This window comes from Pezoporus wallicus, unplaced genomic scaffold, assembly GCF_028554395.1.
Source record: "Pezoporus wallicus isolate ANWC-B61680 ecotype Strahan unplaced genomic scaffold, APGP_CSIRO_Pwel_v1 contig_3058, whole genome shotgun sequence".
Lineage (NCBI taxonomy): Eukaryota > Metazoa > Chordata > Aves > Psittaciformes > Psittacidae > Pezoporus > Pezoporus wallicus.
The window spans coordinates 5,992,542-6,018,625 of record NW_026641153.1 but is presented as its reverse complement, the minus strand read 5'-3'; the positions used below and the strand labels follow the sequence as shown (position 1 = coordinate 6,018,625).

The window sequence follows — 26,084 nt, the reverse complement described above, 5'->3', positions numbered from 1 at the left end:
AAATCAGGAGGGACAGGGAGCTGCAAAGAAGAAAAACAGAAACCTCTTCATGCAATAGGGAGGATTATTTTCCTGCTGTTGTCATCATGAACTGCAGTCCAGAGGTCAGACCATGAGAGAGGCCACGGCCAGCAGATGCTCTTTAGCACTTGCTAAAGAAAGGTAAGATAAAATGTATTTGTGTTTTAAAGTGACTAAATACTACATGTCCATGAGATAGCACCTGTCTGCATATCTCTGTTTTAACAAAGGACATCTTTAAGGTCCTTTCCAACCCTAACCATTCTGTGATTCTGTGGTTCTTGGTGTAGGAGTATGTCCCGCGATCCTGACTCAATGTGGAACACGAGCCGGAAACATTTTGTTCCACTTCAGTTTTAAAATCTAGACTGGGAAGGGGCCAGAACAGCCCTGTGGGGTGAGCCTGAAACTGGTGAGCAGCAAAGTATCACTGGATTTGCAAACTTCAAGTCATAGGAGCACACAAGCCATCATTACTCCAGTTAGATGGAGAGTAGGAGGACTTGGTGATGCTATGTGATTAGCCTGGGTCTCACTGGCAATAACCAGCCAGAGGGAGGGGAAAACACAGCACCCCCATGCCTGCCCACAGTTTTACACCCATGTCAAGGTGGACACAAGGTGTTTCCCCACCTCCATCACAGATGAGCAGCAACACAGAGGAGCTCCCAGACTAAGTTAGTCCAGCATGCCTGAGCTAGGCATGTGGTTTTGGGGTGAAAACCAACATAGTCCAACATGACATGCTCTGGACAGCTCAGTTGACAACTGCTCAGCAGAGCATTCATGTCTCAGCTGTTTCCTGCCATCTGCTGGAACTTGATTCCTTCAGCTACCACAGAATTGCTGTCCTTAATTTCTCTTTCCTGACCCAAGCTGGTACTGCTGCCCTTTGGACACCAGAGATCCCATCTTTGTCTGTGTACTGTCTTTCAGGGTGGGGTTAGTGCAAGAGCCTTGGGATCTGAGCTCAAACCCGCCTGTTTTGGGAGCAATTTCTGCATATAATTGATGCACACAAAAAGGATCTAGAGCAGTGAGCTTGTATGTATTCAGGAATACTATTTTTCACAGAATCATAGTCACTTGTACCAAAGAAATACTGAACCAGAATACACAATCCTGTCAGTTGCTCACGGACTTGGCAGTCCTGGGTTGGACTTGATCAGAAAGGTCTTTTCCAACCTAGCTGATAATCCTATGGCAATCCCTGGATTTGCAGTTGCTGGCTTAACACAAGTGCAGAGATTATTCAGCTTATTCTTTACTATAGGAAATTCTTCCCTGTGAGGCTGCTGAGGTGCTGGCACAGGGTGCCCAGAGAAGCTGTGGCTGCCCCATCCCTGGCAGCGTTCAAGGCCTGGTTGGACACAGGGGCTTGGAGCAACCTGCTCTAGTGGAAGGTGTCCCTGCCTGTGGCAGGGGGGTGAGAATTGGCTGAGCTTTAAGGTCCTTTCCAACCCAAACCGTTCCGTGATTCTATGATTCTATTCAGACGACTCTGACTAGAGGCTCCCCTGACCAGACACGGCCAGTTCTCCACAGCCAGAGGGGTCTAACCAGAGCCCACAGCTCTATAGAGACATAGCCGTGGCGCCATGGTGCTACCCCAGAGGACAGGCCATGACATCTCACACCGCCCCACCGAAGCGTCTAACAGTGCCATGACACCGTCACCCTCACTCCCGTGTCCCTCTCGGCACAGCACATTACCCCATGGCCCGAACCCCAGCACCACCCCCACAGCCAAGATGGCGCCGAGCTTCCCCCTCTCTGCCAGGACCGGCGCTGGCGCGCGCCCCGCAACGAAGACCGCGCATGCGCGGGACGGGGCGGAGCCAGGTTGGAGTTTTGGCGGGTACCGGACAGCGCGGGCATGGTGGTGAGCGGGTCCAGAGAGGCACTGGGGAGGGGGGGAGTAAAGCAGAGCTGGCGTGAGGGGTCCGAGAGCCCCGGGCGGGGCTCCCCTGGTGGGGAGGCGGCAGAGCGAGGAGGGAAAGGAGGCTCCTGGTGGGGGGGGGGGCGGCCCTGTGGGATAACGGGGGATGCACTGGGGGCAGCGATGGCGATCCCGCAGTGCGGGCACGGCACAGCCGGGCCTTGGTACTCCGAGGCTGGCCGCCAGTCGGGGGGAGATGCCGGGCTGGCCCGTCCTGCTGAGCTGGGTGGTCCCCGGGCCTGTGCCACCGGCCGGACAGCAGGAGCTCTGGTGGCCCCTAAGCCAGTCCTGCTCGTGTATGCGCTTGGGTTGTGTTTTGTGCTTTGCTGAAAATTGATATCCTGGAGCAAGAGAAGAGAGAACTATTAAAAGTGGAGTTTATGGGCAAAACAAAAGCCTCTGCAGCAGGAAGATCTGTAAGCACAGAGTTAAAAGTTTGGGTTTAATAATAATAAGGATCATAGAATTAGCTAGGTTGGAAAAGACCTTTAAGCTCATCCAGTCCAACCTTTAGCCCAGCACTGCCAAGGCCACCACTAACCCATGGCACTGAGGGCCTCATCTATGCAGTGTGTGAACACTTGCAGGGACAGTGACTCCAGTACAGCCCTGGGCAGCCTGAACACCATCGGGTGAAGGAATCTTTCCTAATATTCAACCTAAACCTCCCCTGTGCAGCTTGAGGCCATTTCCTCTGGTCCTATCACTTGGTACTTGGGAGAAGAGGCCGACCCCCACTGTACTACAACCTCCCTTCTTCCTCAGTGGATTTCCCTTCCTCTAATCCAGACTTCCCTTGGCCATTTATATCAGCCTGTGATCTTTAATTTTTATGGCCATGTGTCTATGAAGTGGAGGAACTGTGAAAGATGCAGAAAGTACACTTTTAAGACTAATTGCTTCCCTCTGAGGGTGCTGAGGCGCTGAGGGTGCACAGAGAAGCTGTGGCTGCCCCATCCCTGGCAGCGTTCAAGGCCAGGTTGGACACAGGGGCTTGGAGCAACCTGCTCTAGTGGAAGGTTTCCCTGCCCGTGGCAGGGGGTTGGAACTGTATGATCTTAAGGTCCTTTCCAACCCAAACCGGTCTGGGATTCTATGAACTGTTAAATGTTAATAATTAGTTAAATGCTAATTATGATTATGGTGCAGGATGGTGAAGTGGAAGTGGTTATTACTGTAGGGATGTGGCTGGCATTTCTTAAAATCTTTATCTGATAGGGGCTTTTTTTCCTAAAAGTGATGCCCTTACGCTGCAGGGAGTTCAGCATAGGTCAGACTTTAGATGTGGAAAATGTACAGGAGAGGTTTAAATTTAGTGGAGTCCTCATCTGCAGCTGTGACTAAAGACAAGCTGGTGGTTTGCAGTTCATCAGATAAGGAGCCTGAACATGATACGTATTTGTAGATGAGCTGTATCTACTTTAACAGTATCACTGTTGTTCTCCCCATAACAGACAATATTTTTCCTTGAGGGACTGCTGAAGAAATCCTGGTGAAATCATGGATGGTAAGGGGGGAAAGTACTCTTACTTTCAGTGGGAAAGGTACATTCTGATCAGTATATTAGGTAATACGTTCAAGTGTTAAAAAATTTGATAAACCTTCTAGCAAGGGAAATTATATTACACTGATTTCACTTGCAGAGTATCTGAGGTTGCCTCTTGCCTTCATTCTTGTCACCTTTCTATGAGGCTGCTTTAACCCTTCCTTGATTTTGTGTTTTCTTCAGTAGCAAAAGCTAATTCCTTGTTTTGTTCTGAATTTCAGTTATGCTCTGTCTGTCCCATTCCTCTCTCTCTACTTGTTCTTTTTTTTTCCATTTTTTTCCCCTTTAGACCATATTTCTTTGTTCTCTATGCTCTTCCTTAAGCAAACCATATCTGAAAACATGCTTTCTTGCCTGCTTTGCATCTTCCTTTTCATCTTCCACTGGCAAAAGCCACATGCATGTCTCTGTAGAGCTCCTGGCTACACCTTTACAGGTCCCCAGGCTTTTCTTTGTACAAGCAGCTATTGAACAAGCAGCAATTGTACAAGCAGCTGCATAGGAGAGAAAAGCCAGTGCTAGCAGTCTGCAAGTTTTCTGCTGACTAGCCAGCCTAAATCACAAGCTGAGAGTGTCTGCAACCACATTTCCATCCAACCAGACAGCAGAAAGCCGCTCTATTTTCCTTTATCCAAAGCTAAATGGTAATTGCTGCTCTGCTTTAATTTTGGTTTTCATTAGCTTGTAATTAGAGTATCTTGGATGGTTTATTCCATGGCAGATTTAATGCTTGAGTTTAATTTTTACCTTAGCTGATGATGACTTGGATGTGTTGGCCTCCCTCCTGGAAGAAAGTGAGGCAACTGAGGACAGGAATTCTCCTGAGGAGGAAGATGCTCCAGAGGATGAGGGGGGAGAACCAGATGAATACGATGAGCTCTTTGATGCAGAAGATGATGCATCCTACACTGAGGAGGTGGATGCTGAGGACATCCCCATTGATGAGCAGAAGGAGAATCTGGCTATGCTGTTTGGAGATGTAGATGACCTGCTGGAAGAGGAAGAGGCAGCAGATGAAACTCCCTCCACTTCAGCTCCCAGTCAGGCAAAAGAGAAAACCAACCAAGAACTACAAGGTTTCTGTAACAGCATATTTTATCTGTTCTATTGTACACATCTTGTCTCTAGAGAGCTAATGGGTGGAAGGCAGGGCCTGCTGCTTCTCAGTTTAGGGTGGTGCCAGAAAGAGAATACAGAAAGTCCTTGTGAAAGTTTTGAAGTCCAGTTTTTGGTGCTCAATGGCCAAACTCACCAAACCTGTTTTCACAAGAGAAAGACAGGGGACTTAAGCCAGGGAGTCTAAGCTAGGATAGGGAAGGTGCCTGTGTACCTGAGCCTTATCAAATAAAGAACAATGTTGCTTTGATGCTCAGGGCTGGCATCCTGGCATCCTTCACTATCACAGCAATCCCTTCCCCCTCAGGACTTACTGGCAGGAGGATCTCCCGTATCAGTCAGCGTGGAAGCAGAACTGGCCACTGAGCTTTCCTGTGTCCAAGCCACACACTTGATTATATCAGAAGCATTTATTTATGCAAAGGAGTGCGATAATCAGCCATTTAAATTGTCTTATGTTTATTAGGAAAGTTACATGCAACACGGTAAGGAACATACCATGTTCAAGTAAAATATGAGAGAAGTCAGCCCCAGACTGTATGGAAAAGTGTTCCTGCAGTGTGAGCTTCATAGAACCAAATAAATCTGTACTGTGGCTTGAGCCTTTGTTTTGTAAGTTCCTATGATGTAGTAAAGCTGCCAGACTTACAGGGATCTCATAAATCCCTGTTTGCAATGGCTTCCTGCTGTCTTCATTATTATCCTTTTTCTTCTCCTTTCTTTCCTAGCTGAGCTGAGAAAATTGCAAGAACAGATGAAGACTTTACAGGAGCAGTTGCAAAAGGCTGCTATTGGGCAGCAATCCAGTTCAGGCCTTGAGAAGAAAACCCCTGGTAATAAGACTAATTAAATGGGTTTAGAATTTGTTGTCTTACCAATGTGCAATTTATAGGCAAGATGGAGTCTTGGAAATAATCCTAAAGTGGCCACTGAGCAGCAAGGAGGAATGGTGCCCTGGTGTATTCTGACCCAGACTGTTTCCTGCAGCTGCAGGCTAAATCAGTGAGCTGCAGTTTTGATATCTGCATTATGGATTGATTCTACATGGGGCAGCTTTCATGAAGTGCTCCAGGGTCTTTTGGAAGGGTCCTGTTTTAGTGGCAGATGTTGTAACACACAGAAAATACAGCTGTGTTTGTTGCTGTAGCACGCTTGGTGTAGTAATGAAACTACATGGGAAAATTGAAAAGCAAGGGGATGCTCCTGCTTTCCACATCTTCATGGTTTCAGTGACATCCAAAGTTTTAGGTCATCATGGGGAAGACTCATTGGGCCTTTTCCAGCTCTTGTGTTTCAGATGCTGGCAACTTAGCTGAAGGGCTTCTATGTGGGACCCTGACTTGGATTTGTTATCCAGAGAATTACTTAGTTTGGAGCAATTCTTAATGTTTGAGTCCAGGTTCTGAGATGTCACATTATTTTGTTTCCTTGGCCAGGTAAATCTCCCTGTTCACCTTTAAAGGAAAGGAATGTTCAGAAGCTGCAAGAGTCACCCTGTTTCTCAGCCCAGCTGGGCAATCCTTTACCTCCAGCCAAGCGAGGAACCCAGAAATCAAAAGCAGGTACCATTCCCAGTCTGCCTTTTCACTGGAACACACTGGACTGGTTTTGGAAGCTCATCTAGTTCACAGCAGCAGTATAGACACATCCAGGACAGTTTTGCACTAGTTGGTACATTAAAAGCAGTCTGGTAGAGCAGAACAGAGCTTATTACAGAGTTCATTATTATATTCTTTGCAGTAGGTTCTGTGCTCTGTACTGCTATGGTTAACTTGGACACTGACACTACACTGTATATCTGACAGTTTAGCTTGCCTGGAAAATGAGAGCTGCTCTGGGAAGCACCTCACCAGGCAGTTACATTTACTTGAGTTATATGTGACTGATTCGGAGCTGTCAGTTAATTCCCAGTGAGACCAGTTCAGTATAAATAAGACAGTTTCACACCGTTTTTTAAAGTGTGTTATATTAGACTCCAGTCTCTGGTCAATTTTAAGTTAGTGCTATTTTATTTAGAAGTTTTCTTTCGTGATCAAGAGTTTTTTCCTTGCTTTTTTTCCTGCTGAAGAGAACAAGGCTCCTGCTCCACGGCAAATCCTCAGTCTGGCATTCCAGCCTCTCCAGTCTGCTGCAGAGAACACGCCCAGTAAGGTGACTAGAGAGAAGACTCCTCACATGCCTACAAGCTCCAGTGCAACAACTCAGCCAGTGTCTGTGGAAACCTTCTCGGGACTGAGATTAAGGTGAGCAGCCCAGCACCGGCCTCTGCCTGGGAACACCATCCTCCAGTAATGGCAGTGAAAATGCAGTCAGTCTAATGTCCTGTGGTGCTGGTCACACAAGGGGTGTGCAGGGGACTGGATTTCTGGTTTGCTGTATAGACGTCATTTAACCATGTCACATCGGTCAGTTATCGTTAGGTGATGTAGCACAAAGCCATAGCACTGGCTGGGCAATCAGTAAATACGAAACATTGACTTTTAGCTTAATACCACGTTTCTATTTCTCTGCTCTTCTCTAACAACAAAAAAAACAACCCATAATTTTATTAGCACTGCTTTCCTCTGGATGTCCTCAGTGGTGGAGGGGAGCAGTGGGCATGTGCAAAGCCCAGCTGTGCTCTAGTTGAGCACATTCTCTTCCACACGGAGCCGCCTCTCAATCTCCATACTAAATGTGGCCACAAGAGGTCTCTGAATACTCACGGTGTGTTTCCTCATCGGATACCATGCTGGATTTCCGAACTCTGCTCAGTCAGTTGTATTCAGTCATTCCTGAAACGAGCAGAGTTAATGGGCAGGCTTGGGGCTAAGTTGCAGTGCAGCTATTTGAACATTAAACAGTATGATCAATACCTATCTGGTGTCTGTACAATGTCCTGAACAGACGGGGGTTGTTTCAAGTGACCTCTGGGTGAAGTAAGGCACAAGGCATTTTGCAGCAAGACACAGTCTCCCCAGGAGAATGCTGGATGATTTTCATTGTCCATTTATGCTACTAAATGTGTTCTCTTTTATACAATCCAGAAAACCCCGTGTGTCTTCAGCTGAAATGGACAGGAAAATGGCTAACAGGAAGCTCATCCGACTTTCTCAGCTGAAGAGCAAACTTGCCACAGAAAACCTGGAAGAAACAGACTGGGTAACATTTGGAGTCATAGTGAAAAAGGTCACTCCTCAGAGCACAAATAACGTAAGTAACTGTTGTATCCCTTGCTCAGCTCAAGTGAAATGTTGGTCTTCTTTCCTGAGAAACTAGGTCTTTATCAGTCAGCACCATGGAGTTAATGAAAAGCTCCTGTATTAAAGATCTTGGCTCACGTGCTTTCATGCACTAATGCTGTTTTTAGTCCCTGGGATAAGTCCTTAGCTTACCAATTGTCCCAGACAGTAGCACTGGCTAATGTAACCATTGCATCAATCTGTTTTGAGTGTTCATTAAATGAGAATAAAAAAAAAAAAAAAAAAAAAGACTGTGATCCTCAGTCTTTGTTTTAAATGTGCCAACACATTCTGCTTCCATTATTTCCTAGAGGTCATTCTGTCCTAGATGGTGTACATGTCCTATAGAACGTCATTGATGAAACAGAGATATGCCTTGGGCTTATTTCTCAGTGCAGTAAAACCCTCTTTATTCAGCAAGCAAGAGCGCTGTCCAGCTTTAATATCAGGAATATTGGTGACAGCACTATTACTGTGCTATTTCATATTTTAGCCTTTAAGAACCCCAGAACTGGCTGCGTGGTATGGCTGGAGGTGTTCCATCTCTTACTGATGTTACAAGTTGTGCTTTTCTAAACACACCATCCCTGGCAGTGTTCAAGGCCAGGTTGGACACAGGGGCTTGGAGCAACCTGCTCTGGTGGAAGGTGTCCCTGCTCATGGCAGCGGATTGGAACTGGATGAGCTTTAAGGTCCCTTCCAACCCAAACCATTCTATGATTCTATGAAATCAGAACACTGGGCAGGGGGTAGGAATCAGAATAACTCTTTAAAAGCAACAGGGGCTGCAGTCAGTGTCCTTGTATTGAGAGCTGAAAGGAAAGTGAATGTCTGTTCCAGGGCAGAACCTTCAGTATCTGGCGGCTGAATGACCTACGGGATCTCAATCAGTGTGTCTCACTCTTCTTGTTTGGTGATGTCCACAAAGAGCACTGGAAGACAGACCAAGGCACAGTAATTGGGCTGCTTAATGCCAATCCTATGAAACCTAAAGAAGGCTCAGATGAGGTGAGAGGATTTTTCACTTGTCCATCAGCCGTCAATAAAACCCCATAGCTGAACTTTCTTATGTCTGCTTGAGAATTAGCTCTATATCACATAGTTAGGCTGAAATTACAGCAGTTTGCCTGCACAGTTTTAATTGTATTCAGATATTTGCATGGTGTGTATTTTTCCCAGCCTTCTGGAAGACTGAACTTCAAAGAAGTCCTGTTAAGTATCTAAAAGTAGAGTTTATTCAAGTGTTTAATGTGCTCATAGTTGCAGTTGTCTCACACACTGATGTACAGAGTGTGTTTTCATTTCAGTTTATTCAGCTACTTCAATGCAATGTCTATTTCAGCCTAAAGGCCTCTCAAAGCTGAAAAAGGTGGGGAAGCTCATTTCTCTCTTCTAATTTAAGCAGGAGATGTGATTGCAAAATGTTTCCTGGTTCCAAAATCATGACTGAGATGGAGTAACATTTGATTTATTAAACAAACTATATGTTATATATAGTAAGTTGATAAACAGTAGCTGACTTGTTTAATCAGTTACTTCTAAATGCAGAACATGATGAATTACTTTCCTGTAGGTATCAAAACATTTAAGGTGGCTTCATTTTGCTAATAAATTAATTATTGTTTAATATATTTTTAATTGCACTGGAATGGAAACCGATTTGACTGGCTTCTGTAAAGCAGAATTTCAGGCTAGTTGCTGGTGATGTACTGTTTTGCATCTTAAATTCTCCAAATGGAAAAACAAATAATCTCATTAACTGTCTATTAAGCCATCTAATTGCTTAAATTAACAGGAATAAGCAGTAAAAAATCCTATTGGTGAATAGAAAGGCACAGCAGCAGTTAGTGCAGGGCTGTATTTAACTGTGAAGAATTGTTCTTAGCTAAAATGTACGTACTTAGAACTACATTAAAATTGACTACTCAAAGTGTTTCTTACCTACAGACACAATTCCTAGTATCTTTGGTTGTATGAAGTAGACACTCTTCTTGCATAGCATCAGCTTTGATTTGATCTAAATATATGGAGAAGGACAGAGAGCTCTACTACATCTGCTCTTCCCATCCACTGCTGAATGTGGGTGCTGTGATGGTGTCAGAGCTGAGTTGGACAGGACCATCATTCATTCACAACTGCCTTTGCTGGTCCTTGGTTTCCTGAGGCTCAGCATAGAAATACACCTTTATCTCTTTGTGAGAAGGAAATGCATTTTTTTTCACTGAGCCTTTTCTCAGTCTGAACAGGATATGTGGTTTTCTTAAACTGGGCCTGCATTTTAAAGCTGCATTGTTAATACCAGAGGTACCAACCTGGATCAGAGCCAAACCAGTGCCATCTAGAGAGAAACATATCCAGTTCCTCCTCAAGACATGCTCTTACTGATTTCTAGGTGTGTTTGTCTGTTGACCATCCCCAGAAGATCCTTCTCATGGGTGAAGCGCTGGACATGGGCACCTGCAAAGCCAGGAAGAAGAATGGTGATCCTTGTGCACAGATTGTGAACCTGGTCTGTATTTCAGGAGTTTGGAAGGGCATCCTCATGTCTGGCTGCTGATTTTGTTCTGACGTTCTGGCTCTTTCACTTGTAACTAAAGTATGTGGAGGAGTTGAGAAATGAAACTCAGAGAAGCTGCTTCTGTGATGGCACAGTAGTTCCCTACATGCAAAGCACTGAAAAGAGAGAGTCTTGATCCATGAGCACCACAGTCTCCATACCCTTTCACTCTCCTTTGCACCAGTGCAAACTTCCATGCACTGCACTAGGGAACTCATCCAAGGTAAAACAATAGGAGGTTTTCTTGGGAATGGTTGTGTTTTTCAGAGATGGTTGTAACCCAGTGAGTTCCCTGGTCCAGCGTGCCTGCAGGCTGCCAGAATATTTATACATAAACATGGGGGGCACTGGAGATGAGAGGAAAAAGGTGTTGAGATTCTTCTTTTAGGAACAGTACTGATCTGTACTGGTTTAAAGGACTGGTGGACAATGTCACTTAATGGCTATGGTGATGTCATGATACCTGAAAGGAACACTGTTTAAATTGGAAGGGTTACAGGTAGTAGGGTAGCACTTAGGAGGAGAGAAAATGAAGGAATGAAGAACTGGGGAGGAATTCAAAGTGTGTGGAGAAGGAGGAAGACAAATACAGAAGATACCTGTGGCAAAACACGGCTATGATTGCAGACCCACTCCAGGACGTGGCTGCACACAAGGCTCTAGGTGTCAGTGAGATGTTCAGTACCACCTGGAGCAAACTGTAGGTGAAGGCTGTCTGGCAGAAGAACCTCATGAAGGAATTGGCTGTCTGTTTAATGGGTGACAAAAACATGTTTGATTGTGGGGTAATTGTAGTTACACAGATCTGGGCACATGAATACCAATGAAAACTGGGAGGGAGATGTTGGGAGAAAGTTAAGAACACCCTGAATGAGTGCGTTTATGGCACTGCTGTCTCTCACTGGTAGACTCATTCTCTTCAGTTATAAACTCCCTGGATTGACACTGACCCATTAGTTTTCCGTCGTGTTCATGCCAGTAAGAAAATTACATACAGCTTTAGAGTCAAGAGTGCAGAATCTGGGGAAAAGGGCCTGGGACATCAACTGACTTGAGCCAAGGAATAACCTTAAAATTCCTTAACACACAGGTCTTTTTTCAGTGATTAGTATGGACAATTTCCAGGGATTAGTATGGATAATTTGAGTTCTGTTTTATATTGCTGGCGTGTGGGCATAAATTTGTTGATCAAATGCTGCAGCAGTACAATAGGACTCTTACTTCAGTTTAGCCATAGAAGGATGCATGTGGGTGAGAGGAATGAAGTATGTTGTACTTGCTGGTGTTCTGCAACAGGCTTCTCCCATTTCTTTTCAGAATGACTGTGAATATTGCCAGTATCACATCCAATCCCAGTACAAAAAGCTCAGCTCCCGGCGGGCAGATCTTCAGTCCACCTTCTCTGGTGGCCGCGTTCCCAGAAAAGTTGGCCGCAGGAATCCTTCTTTGAAGGAGAGGCTGTGTCAGGATGGGTTTTACTATGGAGGAGTCTCTTCAGCAGCATATGCAGCCTCAGTGTAAGATAAACCACTTATTTTCCTTGCTTTTCAACAGACTTCCTCCCTTACAAGTGAGCCTGAGGCTCTAAGGGGGTCTATTTAGTTAGTGATCCCTTTGCTGTAACTACATTCACCAGAGAGGAGGAGATGCCCCATGTTTGGTGTAATCCTCCTGGTCCCATGGGGTAACAGAGTTGCTGTTTGATAGGAGAATGTTAACAGGCAACACGAAGATGTGATAAGGGGTGGTTATACCTCTCAATACAGTGGTGTGCAGCCAGGCAGCATTGTGTTTCAGTAGGTGAAATTAACTTTATCATGAAATCACAAGCATTTGAGTCTCCAAGATGAGTATTTTTCAGAGGCAGTCTCTTACCGTATTTAGTTATGGCTCATGGCATTTAATCCCGTATTTAGTGTATTTCCTCCTCTCTTCCTTGACTGAAATAACACAGTATTACTGCGTGGTAATGAAGAGAAGTAGTACACCCTGCTTATTATTAAGTGATCAGTGTGTATCTCAAAACTATCTCTGAGCAAAGTTTAACCATTAACTATGTTTAGTTTTCTCTCAATGCATAGGAAGTGCGTATCTCAACCCAGGCAGAAATGGAAGATCCTAAACATTGTGCTAGAATTTGGACTTAGCTCCATATCATTCCCAAAGTCAGACAGGTGGCAGAAGAGAGGCACCCTTGAAGGAGGCTGGAGTTTTGTTGAATCCCTGGGCTAACATTTGAGCTCTTCTCCTTCCTTTCAGAATGGGAAAACTGATGTTCTGGTTTTGTTTCCTCTTTCTAGTGCAGCAGCTGCAGTGCCGAAAAGGAAGATTCAAACCACTCTCTCCAATCTGGTCGTGAGAGGAGTTGATGCAATTGTCCGGGAAACCAAGCAGAAAATTGGTACCTAGTTACCCATGTAGCCTCTTCACTTCCAGATATGCCCAGATGAATGCGTAGATGTGTCCCAGGACCTTGTTACTCACTGGATAAACCTGGCAATTGCTCTGCTACAGAGATAGCCATTTGCAGGCTGCTTTCTCAATTGATCAAAACCCATCTTCCATCTTGAGATCATAGCTGCAAGACAAATGTAACTAAGCAACTGCGTAGCTCCATGGATCTGTTTTTCATCAGTACCCCTGAATTAAGTCTCCTGTTCTGTCTTCAGACAGTGACAGAAGCTCTTTGACAGATTAAGAGGAATTGGAAGTTTTAAGAACTTAAGACAAATTATTTTCTTTGATTAAAATAAATGACTTCTGTCAATCTTGAAAGCTTCCAAGGAATATTAAGTATAAATCAGTCAGGTCTGCAATGCAGGGGACCTCCGGAGTACCCAGCCTGTTCCTAGTGCTTTTCTTTTGTGATCTTCAAAGCATATTCCTTCCATAGTTTTTGGGATGTCACCGATCTTCACTGCCTCCGTTTCTGTAAAGCAGTTACTATTACATCCTCCTTATGCCCAGTGGAGAGCAGATAACATATGATTTCAACTATGTGCTCTATGTGCCACTTAGAAATCTTGTTCACATTCAGTTCCCTCAGTTGCCTCCATTGCAGACAACACGGAGTGTGTCCCTGTCTCTAGCTCTTAATTTTCCAGGGATAAGATGTGATGGCTTCAGGGCTTTCAAGCATTCTAAACATGGGAATGCTGGAGTACCACAGATAGCCAAGGCTACAGAGGAGCTGTTTACTGATGGGTTTGCTGAAGGAATGGAAATGTCTTCATGATGTGCTTTGTGAGCACAAGGGCTTGGGTAACCAAATATAATGTAGAAGCTGGCCTTGCTTTGAGGGGGTCCTTACTCAGGTGACCTACAGGGGTTTCTTCCAACCTAAAACCATGCCTGCTTTCCTTCCTGGCTCCAGATCTATTGTATTTCTGCCTCTTCTGCTCCAGGTGCAGGAAAGAGACCCATGCAGTGTTCTGAGGAATTCAAGGAACTACTGGCACAGCCAACTTTTGGAGCACGAAACCTCTGCAAACACTGGACCAAAGCAGGTATTGTCCTTTTGCCTGAAGGAAAACAGACTCCTGAAATCACTTACCCTCCTTCAGAGCAAACATTAGTGGCTTTTTATTTTGGTTTGGTTTATTCCCCAGATGTTGAAAAGAAGCAAGAGCCCAGTATCCAGCCTGTCTCTGCTTCTGCACTGCTCAAGCAACAGAAACAGAAGTTACTAGAAGCCAGAAGGAAGCGGTCTGAAGAGATTCAGAGGAGGTAAAATGCACACTGACCTGCACAGGAAGGGTTCTGTTACTGTGGCCCTACTATAACTGTGGGAGGTGTTTTGGTGTTTTAAGGAAAACTTCATTGAAATAGAAATACCCCAATATTCAGTGGAGAACCAAATGCTCCAGCATAATGCCCAGCATGATGGGAAGAAGCTGATTAGAGTAGGAAACTGGGCTCAGGAGTCCTGGTTCTGTTCCTTGCCAGCTTGCAAGGGTCTTCTGCACCTCAAGATTTGCCAAGGGTTTTGTGCAGATCTCGTTAAGAAACCTAAGAACCACCTCAGAAAGAGCCACCCTGGGTGAGACTGAGATTGATGTAACCTCAAAAGGCTCAGAAGGAGCCAAAACAGAACCTGAAGCAGAGTAAGACTAGGCACAATCATGGTGATAGTTCCCCTAAATTCTCTCCCAGCCTACAACAGTGTGTATTTCAGGGACTTCCCAATCCAGGGTGGTGTCTGTTAACAATATCTTTGAAAGGATTTCCCCCACAACCCCCATGAACCTGTCATTTATGTGACTTCTGTGACAAGGAGTCCCCCTGTTTACTACCTTTCCTGCAAAGAAGCCCATTTTTCAAAGTGCTTTTGGTTCCCACTTCCCAGCTTCACTTGATGCTTCTCTCATTTCAGTTTTGAAAGCAATTGGTTGTTCGCTCTTGGTGACTTCATGTCACTCTTGATTTCAGTGAGTTCCTTACCAGTCTTATTTCACACCCCCAAATGCCTAAATTGATGCATGTTGTACTAGCAATAGAAGACATTTTAGTGAAAAATCACAGTCTGCATCCCTTCCATTCCTGTTTCTCAAACCTTTCTGTCTCTGACTTGTGTCCCTATGTTAATGGACTATTCTTGTCTTACAAGGTTTCTCCAGAGCACAAGTAAAGCTGGCAGCTCTGCTTCCCTGTCCTCCTCCAGACAGTCCCCAATGCCTGGGGCAGAGTTTCCCAAAGCTGCCAAAATGTCAACTCCTCAGAGGCCCAAGCTAGGCACAGGCTTCTCAGAAGGAGAAGATATCCTCTTCTTTGATGGGTCTTCTCCTCCTCCAAAATCAAAGCTAGACAGCGTGGCAGAAGCCAAAAAGGTAAGAGCTCTTTGAATCTTCTAAGTGTTAAGAAGGGGAGGTTAAGGGAAGTTTGGTTTGTGGTAGTAGAGGAATCTTTGGTCAGATACAGGCCAGCTCAGCTCTGACATTAGTGGTTTCTGATCTGTGGGATCAGACTGGCCTACTGCAGTACACAAGAAACCTACGCTCCTGACAGCTGTTAGTACCAAGGTCCATGCTACCATCTTGCCTGTAGTCAACCTCCAGATCAGTGAAACAGCAGCTAAAGAGGAGCTTCTGTGTGTGACATTTGGCCACTGGAGCTGGGCTCTCCTGCTTGTTCAAACTCCACCTGAATTGGTCAGAAATGAGTTGTTATGATCTGTCTCATGTGTGTGATGCTCCTGAGCTCACTCCTAATCTTCCCTGAAAAGCAAGCATCACTGAAGCCACTGACACAAGTGGTAATTTCAGCAAATGCCAATGTGGGACAGAGCAGCCTCTTGGGTTGGGGAAAAAGAGATGGGGAGATAGGGCATCTCATTTGGCCACATATGGAAACAACCTGGGCAATTGGAGCCCTCCTGCAAAAGCTACCAAGAGCAAACTCTACTCAACAGTATCATGTCGAAGGAGCTGATCCTGCCCCTCTACTCTGCTCTTGTGAGACCTCACCTGGAGTATTGTGTGCAGTTCTGGTGTCCTCAACATAAAAAGGACATGGAACTGTTGGAACAAGTCCAGAGGAGGCCACGAGGATGATCAGGGGACTGGAGCACCTCTCATATGAAGACAGGCTGAGAAAGTTGGGGCTGTTCAGCCTGGAGAAGAGAAGGCCTATAAGGGGACCTATAAGGATGCTGGGGAGGGACTCTTCATTAGGGACTATAATGATAGGACAAGGGGTAATGGGTTCAAACTGAAACAAGGGAAGTTTAGATTGGATATAAGGAAGAAGTTCTTCACTGCGGGGGTGGTGAGGCACTGGAATGGGTTGCCCATGGAAGTTGTGAATGCTCCAGCCCTGGCAATGTTCAAGGCCAGGCAGGCCAGAGCCTTGGGTGACATGGTTTAGTGTGAGGTGTCCCCGCCCATGGCAAGGGGGTGGAACTAGATGATCTTAAGGTCCTTTCCAACCCTAACTATTCTATGATTTAAGTCATGAACCTGATGCTAAGCTTTTTGCTGAAGAAACACTTTTTCACGCATCCTGACAGCTTCTCTGAGCAGAACTGACTCCATTCTTCATGACCTGACACAGTGTCAGAGCAAAGGAGAGCAAAGCGGGCTGCCATTGATAGTTTTACAAGCATGAAAACTCTTAAGTGCTGGGAAGGGACATGGGATTTGTGCTGAAAATCCCTGGAAAGCTAAACTGCATGTTTGTCCTTTGGCATTGCTAGTGCAGTGTATCGTGTTTTCTGTTTGCCAGGTAAGGAACAGTGAACAAAACTAGTTCAGATGTGTTGTGCCATGAGTTTGGATTATTTTGGTCGCTAGCCAGAACAGACTGCTTTTTTCCTTGGCACAAACGTGTTCATGTTTGTCAGAGAAACTTCTCTCTTCCAATAAGGAAAAATGAGTCTTAGTGTTCTGGGAGCATGGCAAGGAATAGTTGTACACAAGTTTCTCTTAGTTCCAAATTATTACCAATTTATGTGGAAATCTCAGCTGATTTCTTTCCTCTGAAAAAGGTAGTAATGTGAGAAGCAGTTAAAGCACAGCTGCAGCATTACCAAGCCTGGTAACACCACTGTAGAAGTGATTTTATGGCTTAGGAAGTCACAAGAGATTGGGTATATGGTGAATTACATGTACAGCAGAGCTGGGGACTTTGCTGGGCCTCTCTGGCCAGCTCTGTGCTCAGGCCAGTGGATCTTTGACTCCTCCATTTGACAGACTTCCTGTGCTACTTCTGGAAGTAGGAACACAGGAGCCAGACTGCTCACCAACACATTCACTGCTATTCTCTTGCTTCTAGCTGGCTGCAATACACCGACTACGAGCAAAAGGGCAGGTTCTTGCTAAAACTGACCCAAACAATGTCAAGAGGAAACGAGCTGATGATGCTGATGTCCTAGAAATTATTGAAAGAGTTGAGAAGAACGTTGCTCAGCCACAAGGTACAGAAGCAGAGAATGGTATGTAATGTTAGCTTCTAGGAGAGAAAAATCATGCTTATGTCCTGCTGAACACTTGCTGAGTTAAAACCAAAGACAGGCCAAGTTAAGTCTATTTAGAACCTCAAGGGTTTGTTGCAAAGGCTGAACAATCTCTACCCCTGTGGAGAGAATGTGAGATGTAATCTCTGATAGCTCCCTGTCCTCATCTCTGGTCTCCTGGCACTTGAGCATGGCTGACTTAACCAAAGAAAACTAAACAGTCCCACCTGGGAAGGTATCTGAATTTTCTTTGGGAACTTGAGGTCCCTGCTGGTGATTTACTGTGTGATCTTGGACAAACAGCTTCATTCCCTGTAATGCTTCTCCATCAGTCAGGGAGGCAGCGCTGCTCACTCCCTGGAAGTAATGTGGAAATTCCTGATACAGCTCTGAGAGAAGATGCAATGGTATTAAATACAAAAGCTTTTTGTTCTGCAACCCTATTCATGTTCCTGCTGTTTGACCTGAACATCTGCCTGACAGACCTGAGACTTCCAAAGTCTCCTGCAGTGCTTATGCTTAGAGATCACAAGCTTGGTTTGAACTCAGTCTCTGCAGGACTGAGCCTTTCTGTCTCCCTAGATATGAATGAACTGGAGCCTGCCCAAAAGAAACGGCGTGAGCAGCTGGCCTATCTGGAGTCAGAAGAGTTCCAGAAAATCCTGAATGCCAAGTCCAAGCACACAGATGTCCTCAAACAGGTATGGCCTCAATCCAGCCATGTCTGAGAGCTCAGAACTAGGGAGCTCTCTGCAGTCCTAACCATTTCAGCAAGAAACAGGCACACAAATGTGTAACAGGCACCAAATCTGATGGCTTCAAGGCCAGGTTGGACAGAGCCTTGAGCAGCATGGTCTAGTGTGATGCATCCCTGCCCGTGGCAGGGGGTTGAAACCAGAAGGTCCTTTCCAACCCAAACCATTCAATGATTCTATGAGTAGGGTCAGGGATCTCTGAGCACACAGGCTGCAAATCAGCATTATTGTCACAGCCATGGGAAGGTCAAGCTGCCATCAGGTTTTTTTGCTGTGTTTGGAAGAGTGGACACATTACATTGGTATGAAGTCCCAGCTGGTTTAAGGTCTCCTGAGGGTTAATAGTTTGGCTAAGAACCAACTTCATTTATTACATCTGCCTACCTGACCTCTCCCTGTGCTGTCCTTGTAGGTTTGTGCTTAGCTGTTGTTAAATCCTCCCACTCATACATCTCAGAGGTGGCTCGTTTCAGGGTTGGTGATCACAACATGTGCACTATATGGGTTTCTTTTGGAAGCAAGACACATTTGGTGTTTTTCTGGCTCCCAGACTGCTGTCTACTTCAAACAGGCCCAGTAGTAATTTGCCCTAATGCTGTTTATAGAGTAGCTTCTCCCATCTTTGTCTTCCCACAACCTTTTGTGTGTGCCCCACAGGGTGAGGCTGAACTGCAGGAGCAATACTTTGAGCCACTGGTGAAAAAGGAAGAACTAGAAGAGAAGATGAGGAGTATTAAAGAAGTGAAATGTCGAGTTGTGACGTGTAAAACCGTGAGTGAAGGGGAGCCAGGGTGACAGTAGTGGAGGGGAACAGAATGATGCTGGACCATCCTGCAAACACCCATCTGTTACTCTCTTGGCTGTAGTCCAGTGCAGAGATCAAATGGAGACAGTTCTGCTCCTTACACCTGTTGCTGAGAACAAGCCATGCACTGCTTGACTGAGACATGGACACAGTGGCAAGGCAGCCTTTAGAGCTGTGCTGAACACCTCAACTTGGTGTTGATGCCAGTGGGTTTTCTGGGTGTTAGTGTCCTGAAAATACCAGTTTCTTCCCTGAAGTAAGTGCTTTGTACTGGGACCCTCAGTTTCTTGTATTACAAGACAAAGTGAAGTGAGAACATAACACTGAGTGGGATTCCTCTAGCTGCATTTCCAGGGACTTTGCCATCAGGAAGAAGAGTGGAGCTTTGTTACTATTCCAAATAGAGAGGAAGTGAGGAGTTACCTCCCATTCCCAGAGTTTCAGCCCCTGCTGGACTTTCCCTCTCACTGCCTTTCCTGTGTTGGGACTGCACAGAGGGCCATTGTATGCCTCATGAGGTGCTGGGAGCAGGACGGTGGCAGAGGGAAATGTTAGGAGGAGCAGTGACAAGCCTGGGCAATGATCTCAGACTGGTGGGCTCCGCAGGGTGGGAGAAGACAGAGATGCTTTCCTCAGTGTTCAAAGCTGTTGCCAGCCCACAGAAGAGGTCTCACATGCTGGTGAAGCTCACAGCTCTCTCTCTCCTCCCTGACAGTGTAATTACACCTACTTCAAGCCTCTGGAGACGTGTGTCCAGGATAACCATGACTACCACTTTCATGATGCTGTCAAGCGCTTTTTCAAATGTCCTTGTGGAAGCCGAGCTATTTCCCTTCACAGGCTCCCAAAAAAGCCCTGCAGGTAAGGAATGAGCCTTGGGAAATAGTGACAGGGACCTTTGTACTGTCCATTCACCAGTAACATGCTGGGAATCGCATAACCATGTTCTAAGATGGGAACATCGGCCCTTGTGTTAAGCAATGTGGGGCTACTTTTGGTCCTCCTAATACTGTGCAGCAAAAACCCACCACAGTGGTCCTCACATGCCCTCTTCATCTTTCAGTACCTGTGGCCTCTACAAGTGGGAGCGGGACGGGATGCTAAAGGTAAGTGGGAGCCAGCAGTTGCTGAGCACCTCAGCACTCTGCCAGCTTCTCTTGGTACTTTTGCCCCATGCTTTGCTTCAGGGCCCTTACAAACTCCTAGCAAAACCAGACAGGTCTGTGTTTTGTCAGGTGCATACAGGTAACCACAGGCTGTGTTTTAGTGGATTTCCTCTTCTTGAAGCTTTCTTTATTTAACTGTGGGGAATTTGCTTTTGACCAAAGTTGTAAGAATGTCAAGGTTCCTAGAGTTTCAATGACACAATACAGCCCTAACCACCACTTTCTGTCACAGAAATGGTGGGAGACATTTCACCACACATTTAACTTCTTTTCTCCATGGTTCATGTTTCTAGGAGAAAAAAGGTCCGAAGATTGGTGGAGAAACACTTCTGCCACGAGGGGAGGAACATCCAAAATTCCTCAATAGTCTGAAATGACCTGGAGTTGGGAGTTGTTTGTTTTTTCCACACCACAAAGATGGATTTCTGTGCCTAAGACATACACTTCTTTACTGGAATGCTCAGAGGATTCTGTTTTCAGAGATGAATGAGCTGAGGAATCAGTTCCTGATGAGGAGATCCACAGAATCTCCACCAGGCCACTGCATGGATATTCAGCTTTGATGTTTTTAGAACTGACTGAATCAGGCTCCATATGAAACACACATCGTGCCTGTTGTTCTTTCTTACTAATAACTTGTTCACAAGATTTAACCTAGAAAATAGACATCTAGGGTGGAATTTGTACTAAGAAATCCTTAGGGATCCAACAAGTTATGCTGAATGGCTGGTGTAGAGTGCCCTCACTAGAATTTCAAGTGACAAATCATCAGGAACTGGGAGGACTGCAGGTTCCATAAGCGCTTGTGTGGTGTGTAAATGCCAGCCTGTCATGGTTGTTCAACTGTTGGCCAAAAAGAGGTGTGAGAGGGTCGTAGGTACAGAGCAGTCTTCACTGGCTCCAGAATTACTCTCTTTGAACCCTTGAGAGCAGATGCCAAATAGTTCCCAAAAGGTCTCCTTGGTTTACGTGTTAAAATCCCCTCCACTGGCCTTGGCATTACCAGCCAGTGGTGGTTACACTGCAGACTAGTGGGAGCTCTTTGGAAACCCCTTTCCCTATTAACAGCCCTTAGTGAGCCCCCACCACCATCCACACTACAGCATCTTCATGGCTAAAAACTTGCATCTCCCACTTTGAGAAGCGTTTTCATGAATCTGGCACTGGTTTGAGTGGTTTTAAAGCAATTACATGTAATAGCTTTTACCTGGGGTTTGGCATTTTAAATTGTCCTGAAGTCTTTCCAGTCGTGGCCATGTTAACCTCAGCTGCTGCCACAGCTTGTCCTGGACCTGATCCTTCTGCTGCCCCTAGCTCATGCCCCATAGGATCACAGGGTATTTTTTAGAGCCTAAAAACACTAGTACCTCAGTGGTTTGGTGAAACTGCCAACAGTCTCGCATGTCCCAGTGGCCTTGTTGGTACCTCTTCTGTTTGCTTCCACAGGAGCTGGAAGAGAAATAAGTTGCTTTATTTGAAGCAACTGGACAGGTTTACCTCGGTGTTCTGCAGTGTTCTTCTGGTGCTTTAGCTGGGCAGCTTGGCTCAGTGCATTGCATTCATGTCACTACCATTTGGTAAATGGGGCATCACTGGCAGGTGACTTAACATGTAGGTGACATTGCTTGGCAATGGCTCCAGTTGATTCCTCATTCAGAATAAATAGAGCGCACAATAAAAGGCTCGCTGGGTTTGTATGGTGTCATTTCTCTGAGGAAGAGGATGAGTTGCTCAACATCTTCATTTGCCCAAGAGCTTGGTGCTGAATCACCAAAAGGAAGTGGTTTTAGTCGGTGTCTCTGGCTGCCACACAATATTCTCATTCATAGAATGGTTAGGGTTGGAAAGGACCTTAAGATCATCCAGTTCCAACCCCCCTGCCATGGGCAGGGACACCTTGCACTAAACCATGTCACCCAAGGCTCTGTCCAACCTGGCCTCGAACACCACCAGGGATGGAGCAATTACCATGTCTTTGCACAATCCATTCCAGTGCCTCACCACCCTCACAGTAAAGAACTTCTTCCTTATATCACACCCACAGGAGATTGTCACCTGGCATCCACAGAACCCCTCTGAAGTAAAGTACATGTGGGACAAGAGTGCAAGCCAAACTTTTCTCCTTTTATTCTAATCTCCAATGCAAAACCATGTCGCAAAGCCTGTTTGGTGAGGTGACAGCTTATACTCTGTGTGGGCATCACTCACTACCACATCGATTACAACTGGCTGGTAGGAAAAAGCTCATGCATCTCGATCGTGGACACATGTGACCTAAAGCAATACTTCCTTGACCTCCCATTACCAGCAACCAGAGTGGCAATCAGAGCAGATCCGTGTGTTCATTAGGATTTTTACTCTGCACCCACACAGTCACAGCATAAAATCAGCTGGGTTGGAAAAGACCTTTAAGATCATCAAGTCCAATCAAGCCACTTATTCTGTAATCAGTTCCTAGTTAAGACTTCGATGGTGTTCAGCAGCTAAAGAAATATCTGCAGCTGGTCTCCTACCTTTTGGAAACCTGATGTCTTGTTTGCTCTGGAGCCATGAATAAACGGAGTGGAAGAACACAGTGTCTCCTTTCTCCATGACAATGTGAACCGTGGGACTCTTCTCATCATAATCCAGCAGCCCATGGAGAAATTTGATTGCCAGACTCCAGAAACCAAGAGTGGAAACAGGTCAGTAAAATTAGAAAGTTTCTGAGTGTAGAAGAGATGCAAAGGAGGTTATCCATTTTCTTTCATGAAGGTAGTACACTCGGCATACCCAATAAAGAGTCTGCTTGTTCGCCTGCAAGTCTTGCTGATCAGTTGTAAAGACTCACTTAAAAAGAACCAGAGTCATCCACTCTGCTTCCTGGATCATCTTTGCACATCTCACAGAAGGCTCAGCTTCCCCAGTTGCACCTCATAGCATCAGAGAATGGTTTGGGTTGGAAGGGACCTTAAAGCTCTTCCAGTTCCAACCCCCTGCCATGGGCAGGGACACCTTCCACTAGAGCAGGTTGCTCCAAGCCCCATCCAACCGGGCCTTGAACACTGCCAAGGATGGGGCAGCCGCAGCTTCTCTGAACAATCGTATCATACACGCATAGGATAAGACTGTGCTGCTCTACCTCCCTCTTTGGATAGCTGTGAGGGGCAACTTGTGCATCCCTGGCTGCACAACCAGGTTGTCCCTTTCTACTGTGGTCCAGGAGCACACAATATGGTCCTCATGCTAGAAGGAGATCAGTGCAAGTTCTGATGCATGGGATGTTGAGAACTCAGGTTATCTGGAGGACAGGGAATGTGGGTGGCTGCACTGAAAAGACTTCATGCACTTTACATGTGGCACAGCACTGTCCTGGGAGAGCATCACCTTGGTAATGTGTCCCATGAGCTGCTCCAAAGCTGCAGGTGAAGCACGGGCTCTAAGCATGCTCCTTGCTGGCACTCAGTTCTGAGACCAAATGAGTTTAAATCTCACTCTATGACACAGTGAGGCCCCAAACATGGTTCTTGGGTCACAGCTGCTCTACAGAGTGGTTGGGAATGGCATGAATAAACTGAATGAGAACTCAATGTACCCTGTGTCTGCGCAGAAGCTGGACACCTCAGAGTAGGAACAGCGCAGGTCTGAGCTCTGCTGAACTGCAGAAGGTGATGAAGAGTCAAATCAACCCTGTAAAAACTGTGGTTAATTAAACTTCCTCCCCCCCATTCCCCTTGTATGAAGTTAAGACTTTGATCTGCAGCACCAGAAGCCAAAGCCAGGATTCAAAATCCTTCCTTTGGCACCTATTCAAGTGTCTTCCCATCAAAGCGCTGAGCTTCCAACCACTGTCAGCAAGGTCAGGAGTCAGCCTGGATTTGACATCTCTGAAGTAACAGTCCGGAAAACAGCACAAAAACTCCAAACAAAGGACCTCCTCTGTATTTATGGTCTTTTACCAAAAGCTCCAGGAAGCGCTTGTTTTCAACACATGTGAAATGTCAAGCCTAAAGAATGTGTCTTAAAGAGTCGGGTTTCATGCACGTGCAGGTGCAAAATAAGCAGCTGAATCTGGGGGCTGATGGTGTCATGTGTATTTTTGGAACCTGCATGATGCTTATTAAAAAGCAAATACTTGAGGGAGAGCTAACATGGTGCAGAGACCTAAACTGGAGAAACATACCTGCGCAACCTGCTCTGGTGTGAGATGTCCCTGCCCATGGCAGGGGGGTGGAACTAGATGAACTTTAAGGTCCCTTCCAACCCAAACCAGTCTGGGATTCTACAGTTAAATTAGTTGTAAAGAAAGTTTTAGGTGTAACATGTGGTTTGATATAAGAGCACTTCAGTTTAGGAGGCACACACGCACCTCCCTGTGTGTGAGCCTGAACATCTATTTGCAAACCAAGCAGTAAGAAATGTGTCCCATCAAGCCAAGGCTAAACTAAACCATACTGTGCCCAAAATGACTTCAGATATGTTCAGATTTGCATTCGATTCAATTCAAGCAACTTTTCTAAAAGGGTAAGTGCTGCTTCAGTTAAATGTGCAGCACTTGGGCATACCAACAACTTCTGTATGTCTGTATTCCTGGAGCTCTGCTTACCAGGATCTGAAAGTTTATTTATCCGCATCATCTACATGACCACTATGCTTGGCCCTGTGAAGCATTCAACAGCTTTGAGGATCTGCAGAGGAAAAAAGCAATAGGAAAGAAAATGTGGTTTATGCAACACATTGCAAGTAAAAAGAGCTTGCTCATGAGGGTGGACCTACTATCAGCAGTTTTAACCAGAGTAAAAACCAAGCACAGGCAAACCACCTACAGGTGCTGTCATAGGAGCGATGCTCACCACAGAGTCCCTTGTCTGAGGGAAACAGCTTGATACTTTGGGACTGCAATAATCACTGACGGATGGACAGTGGTTTTGGGTTCCTGCACTTGCTCTCCACGGGGCTGCAGTGCGCTGGGTAGGTTTCCCCGCAGAGAAACAATAAAGCGACCTGGTGAATCATTGCTTTTCCCCTCCTCCCCTGCCTGCTGCCATGGTGGTAATTCAAAGAGGGAATCTGAACCTGAAGGCTGATGTGACCTTGCAGCTTTCCTGTGGCCACAGCTCCCTCTGCAGTCACCTGCCTGACATAGAATCACAGACTGGTTTGGGTTGGAAAGGACCGTGAGATCATCCAGTTCCAACCCCCCTGCCATGGGCAGGGACACCTCACACTAAACCATGCCACCCAAGGCTCTGTCCAGCCTGGCCTTGAACACCACCAGGACTGGAGCATTTATCACTTCTCACCTGCACTGAGCTGCAGCAAACCAAACCCTAAGAGATACACAGTTGTGGTTTGGGTTTTTGCCTGCAAAGCCAAGTGCTGGAGGCTGAGATGAGTTTCTAGCTGTGAATTCCCACTGGTGGGAAATGTGCTTTGGAAACCTGCGACTACAGGATCTCTGCTGGCTGGGATGGCTGAGAACAGGGACAAGAAACCACTTACCAGGTAGATCCTTTACATGTCCATTTACATGGACTGATGAAGCATCCTTTGGACTCCATCCCTTACTCTAATGTCCTGTGCAGAAGTGCTTGTAGATCCTTGCTCTTCCGGGGACACACTTCTGCACCAATGAGCAAATGGCTTTACTGAGAAGCAGCCAAGAAGCTGCTGGCTCTGGCTCTGGCTCTGCCCACAGTCATCTCAGAGAGCAGGGATCAGGCTCCTTGGCATTGCTAGGATGCATCAATCTGGCCTTGCACACAGTTGAGAAGAGCCTGCCCAAGCTTAATCCTCTCCAGGCTCTGAAGTACCTTGACCTGTTGTTATAGGAGGGAGTGAGGACTTGAGCCTCTCATCACGTGGGACAACTGCCGAGTTTAGATGCTCTGTAAGGTCTTTGATGGGTTTGTTCTTCTGAAAGAGGAAATTTAAGCCTAAATCCATAAGCGGAGCTGCACAAACTTCTAAAACAAAGGTAAAGTTCTTCCTTTCCTTCCCTCTCCCAGCCATAGTAAGAGAATCACAGAA

At 45.9% G+C, this 26,084-nt stretch overlaps 1 protein-coding gene across 1 annotated transcript; it reads left to right on the top strand.

Moving 5' to 3' along the window:
- Positions 1 to 1,830: 1,830 nt before the first annotated feature.
- Positions 1,831 to 20,608, top strand: MCM10 (minichromosome maintenance 10 replication initiation factor). The gene is made up of 20 exons (XM_057422509.1): positions 1,831 to 1,903; positions 3,415 to 3,467; positions 4,259 to 4,582; positions 5,351 to 5,455; positions 6,059 to 6,184; positions 6,691 to 6,865; positions 7,649 to 7,814; positions 8,684 to 8,851; positions 10,236 to 10,352; positions 11,718 to 11,917; positions 12,701 to 12,801; positions 13,805 to 13,906; positions 14,009 to 14,126; positions 15,007 to 15,226; positions 17,169 to 17,328; positions 17,932 to 18,050; positions 18,762 to 18,875; positions 19,625 to 19,770; positions 19,973 to 20,015; positions 20,369 to 20,608. The coding sequence occupies exons 2-20, from the start codon at positions 3,461 to 3,463 to the stop codon at positions 20,450 to 20,452; spliced, it is 2,595 nt and encodes an 864-aa protein (XP_057278492.1). The 5' UTR covers positions 1,831 to 1,903; positions 3,415 to 3,460; the 3' UTR covers positions 20,453 to 20,608.
- The last annotated feature ends 5,476 nt before the right edge of the window (positions 20,609 to 26,084 follow it).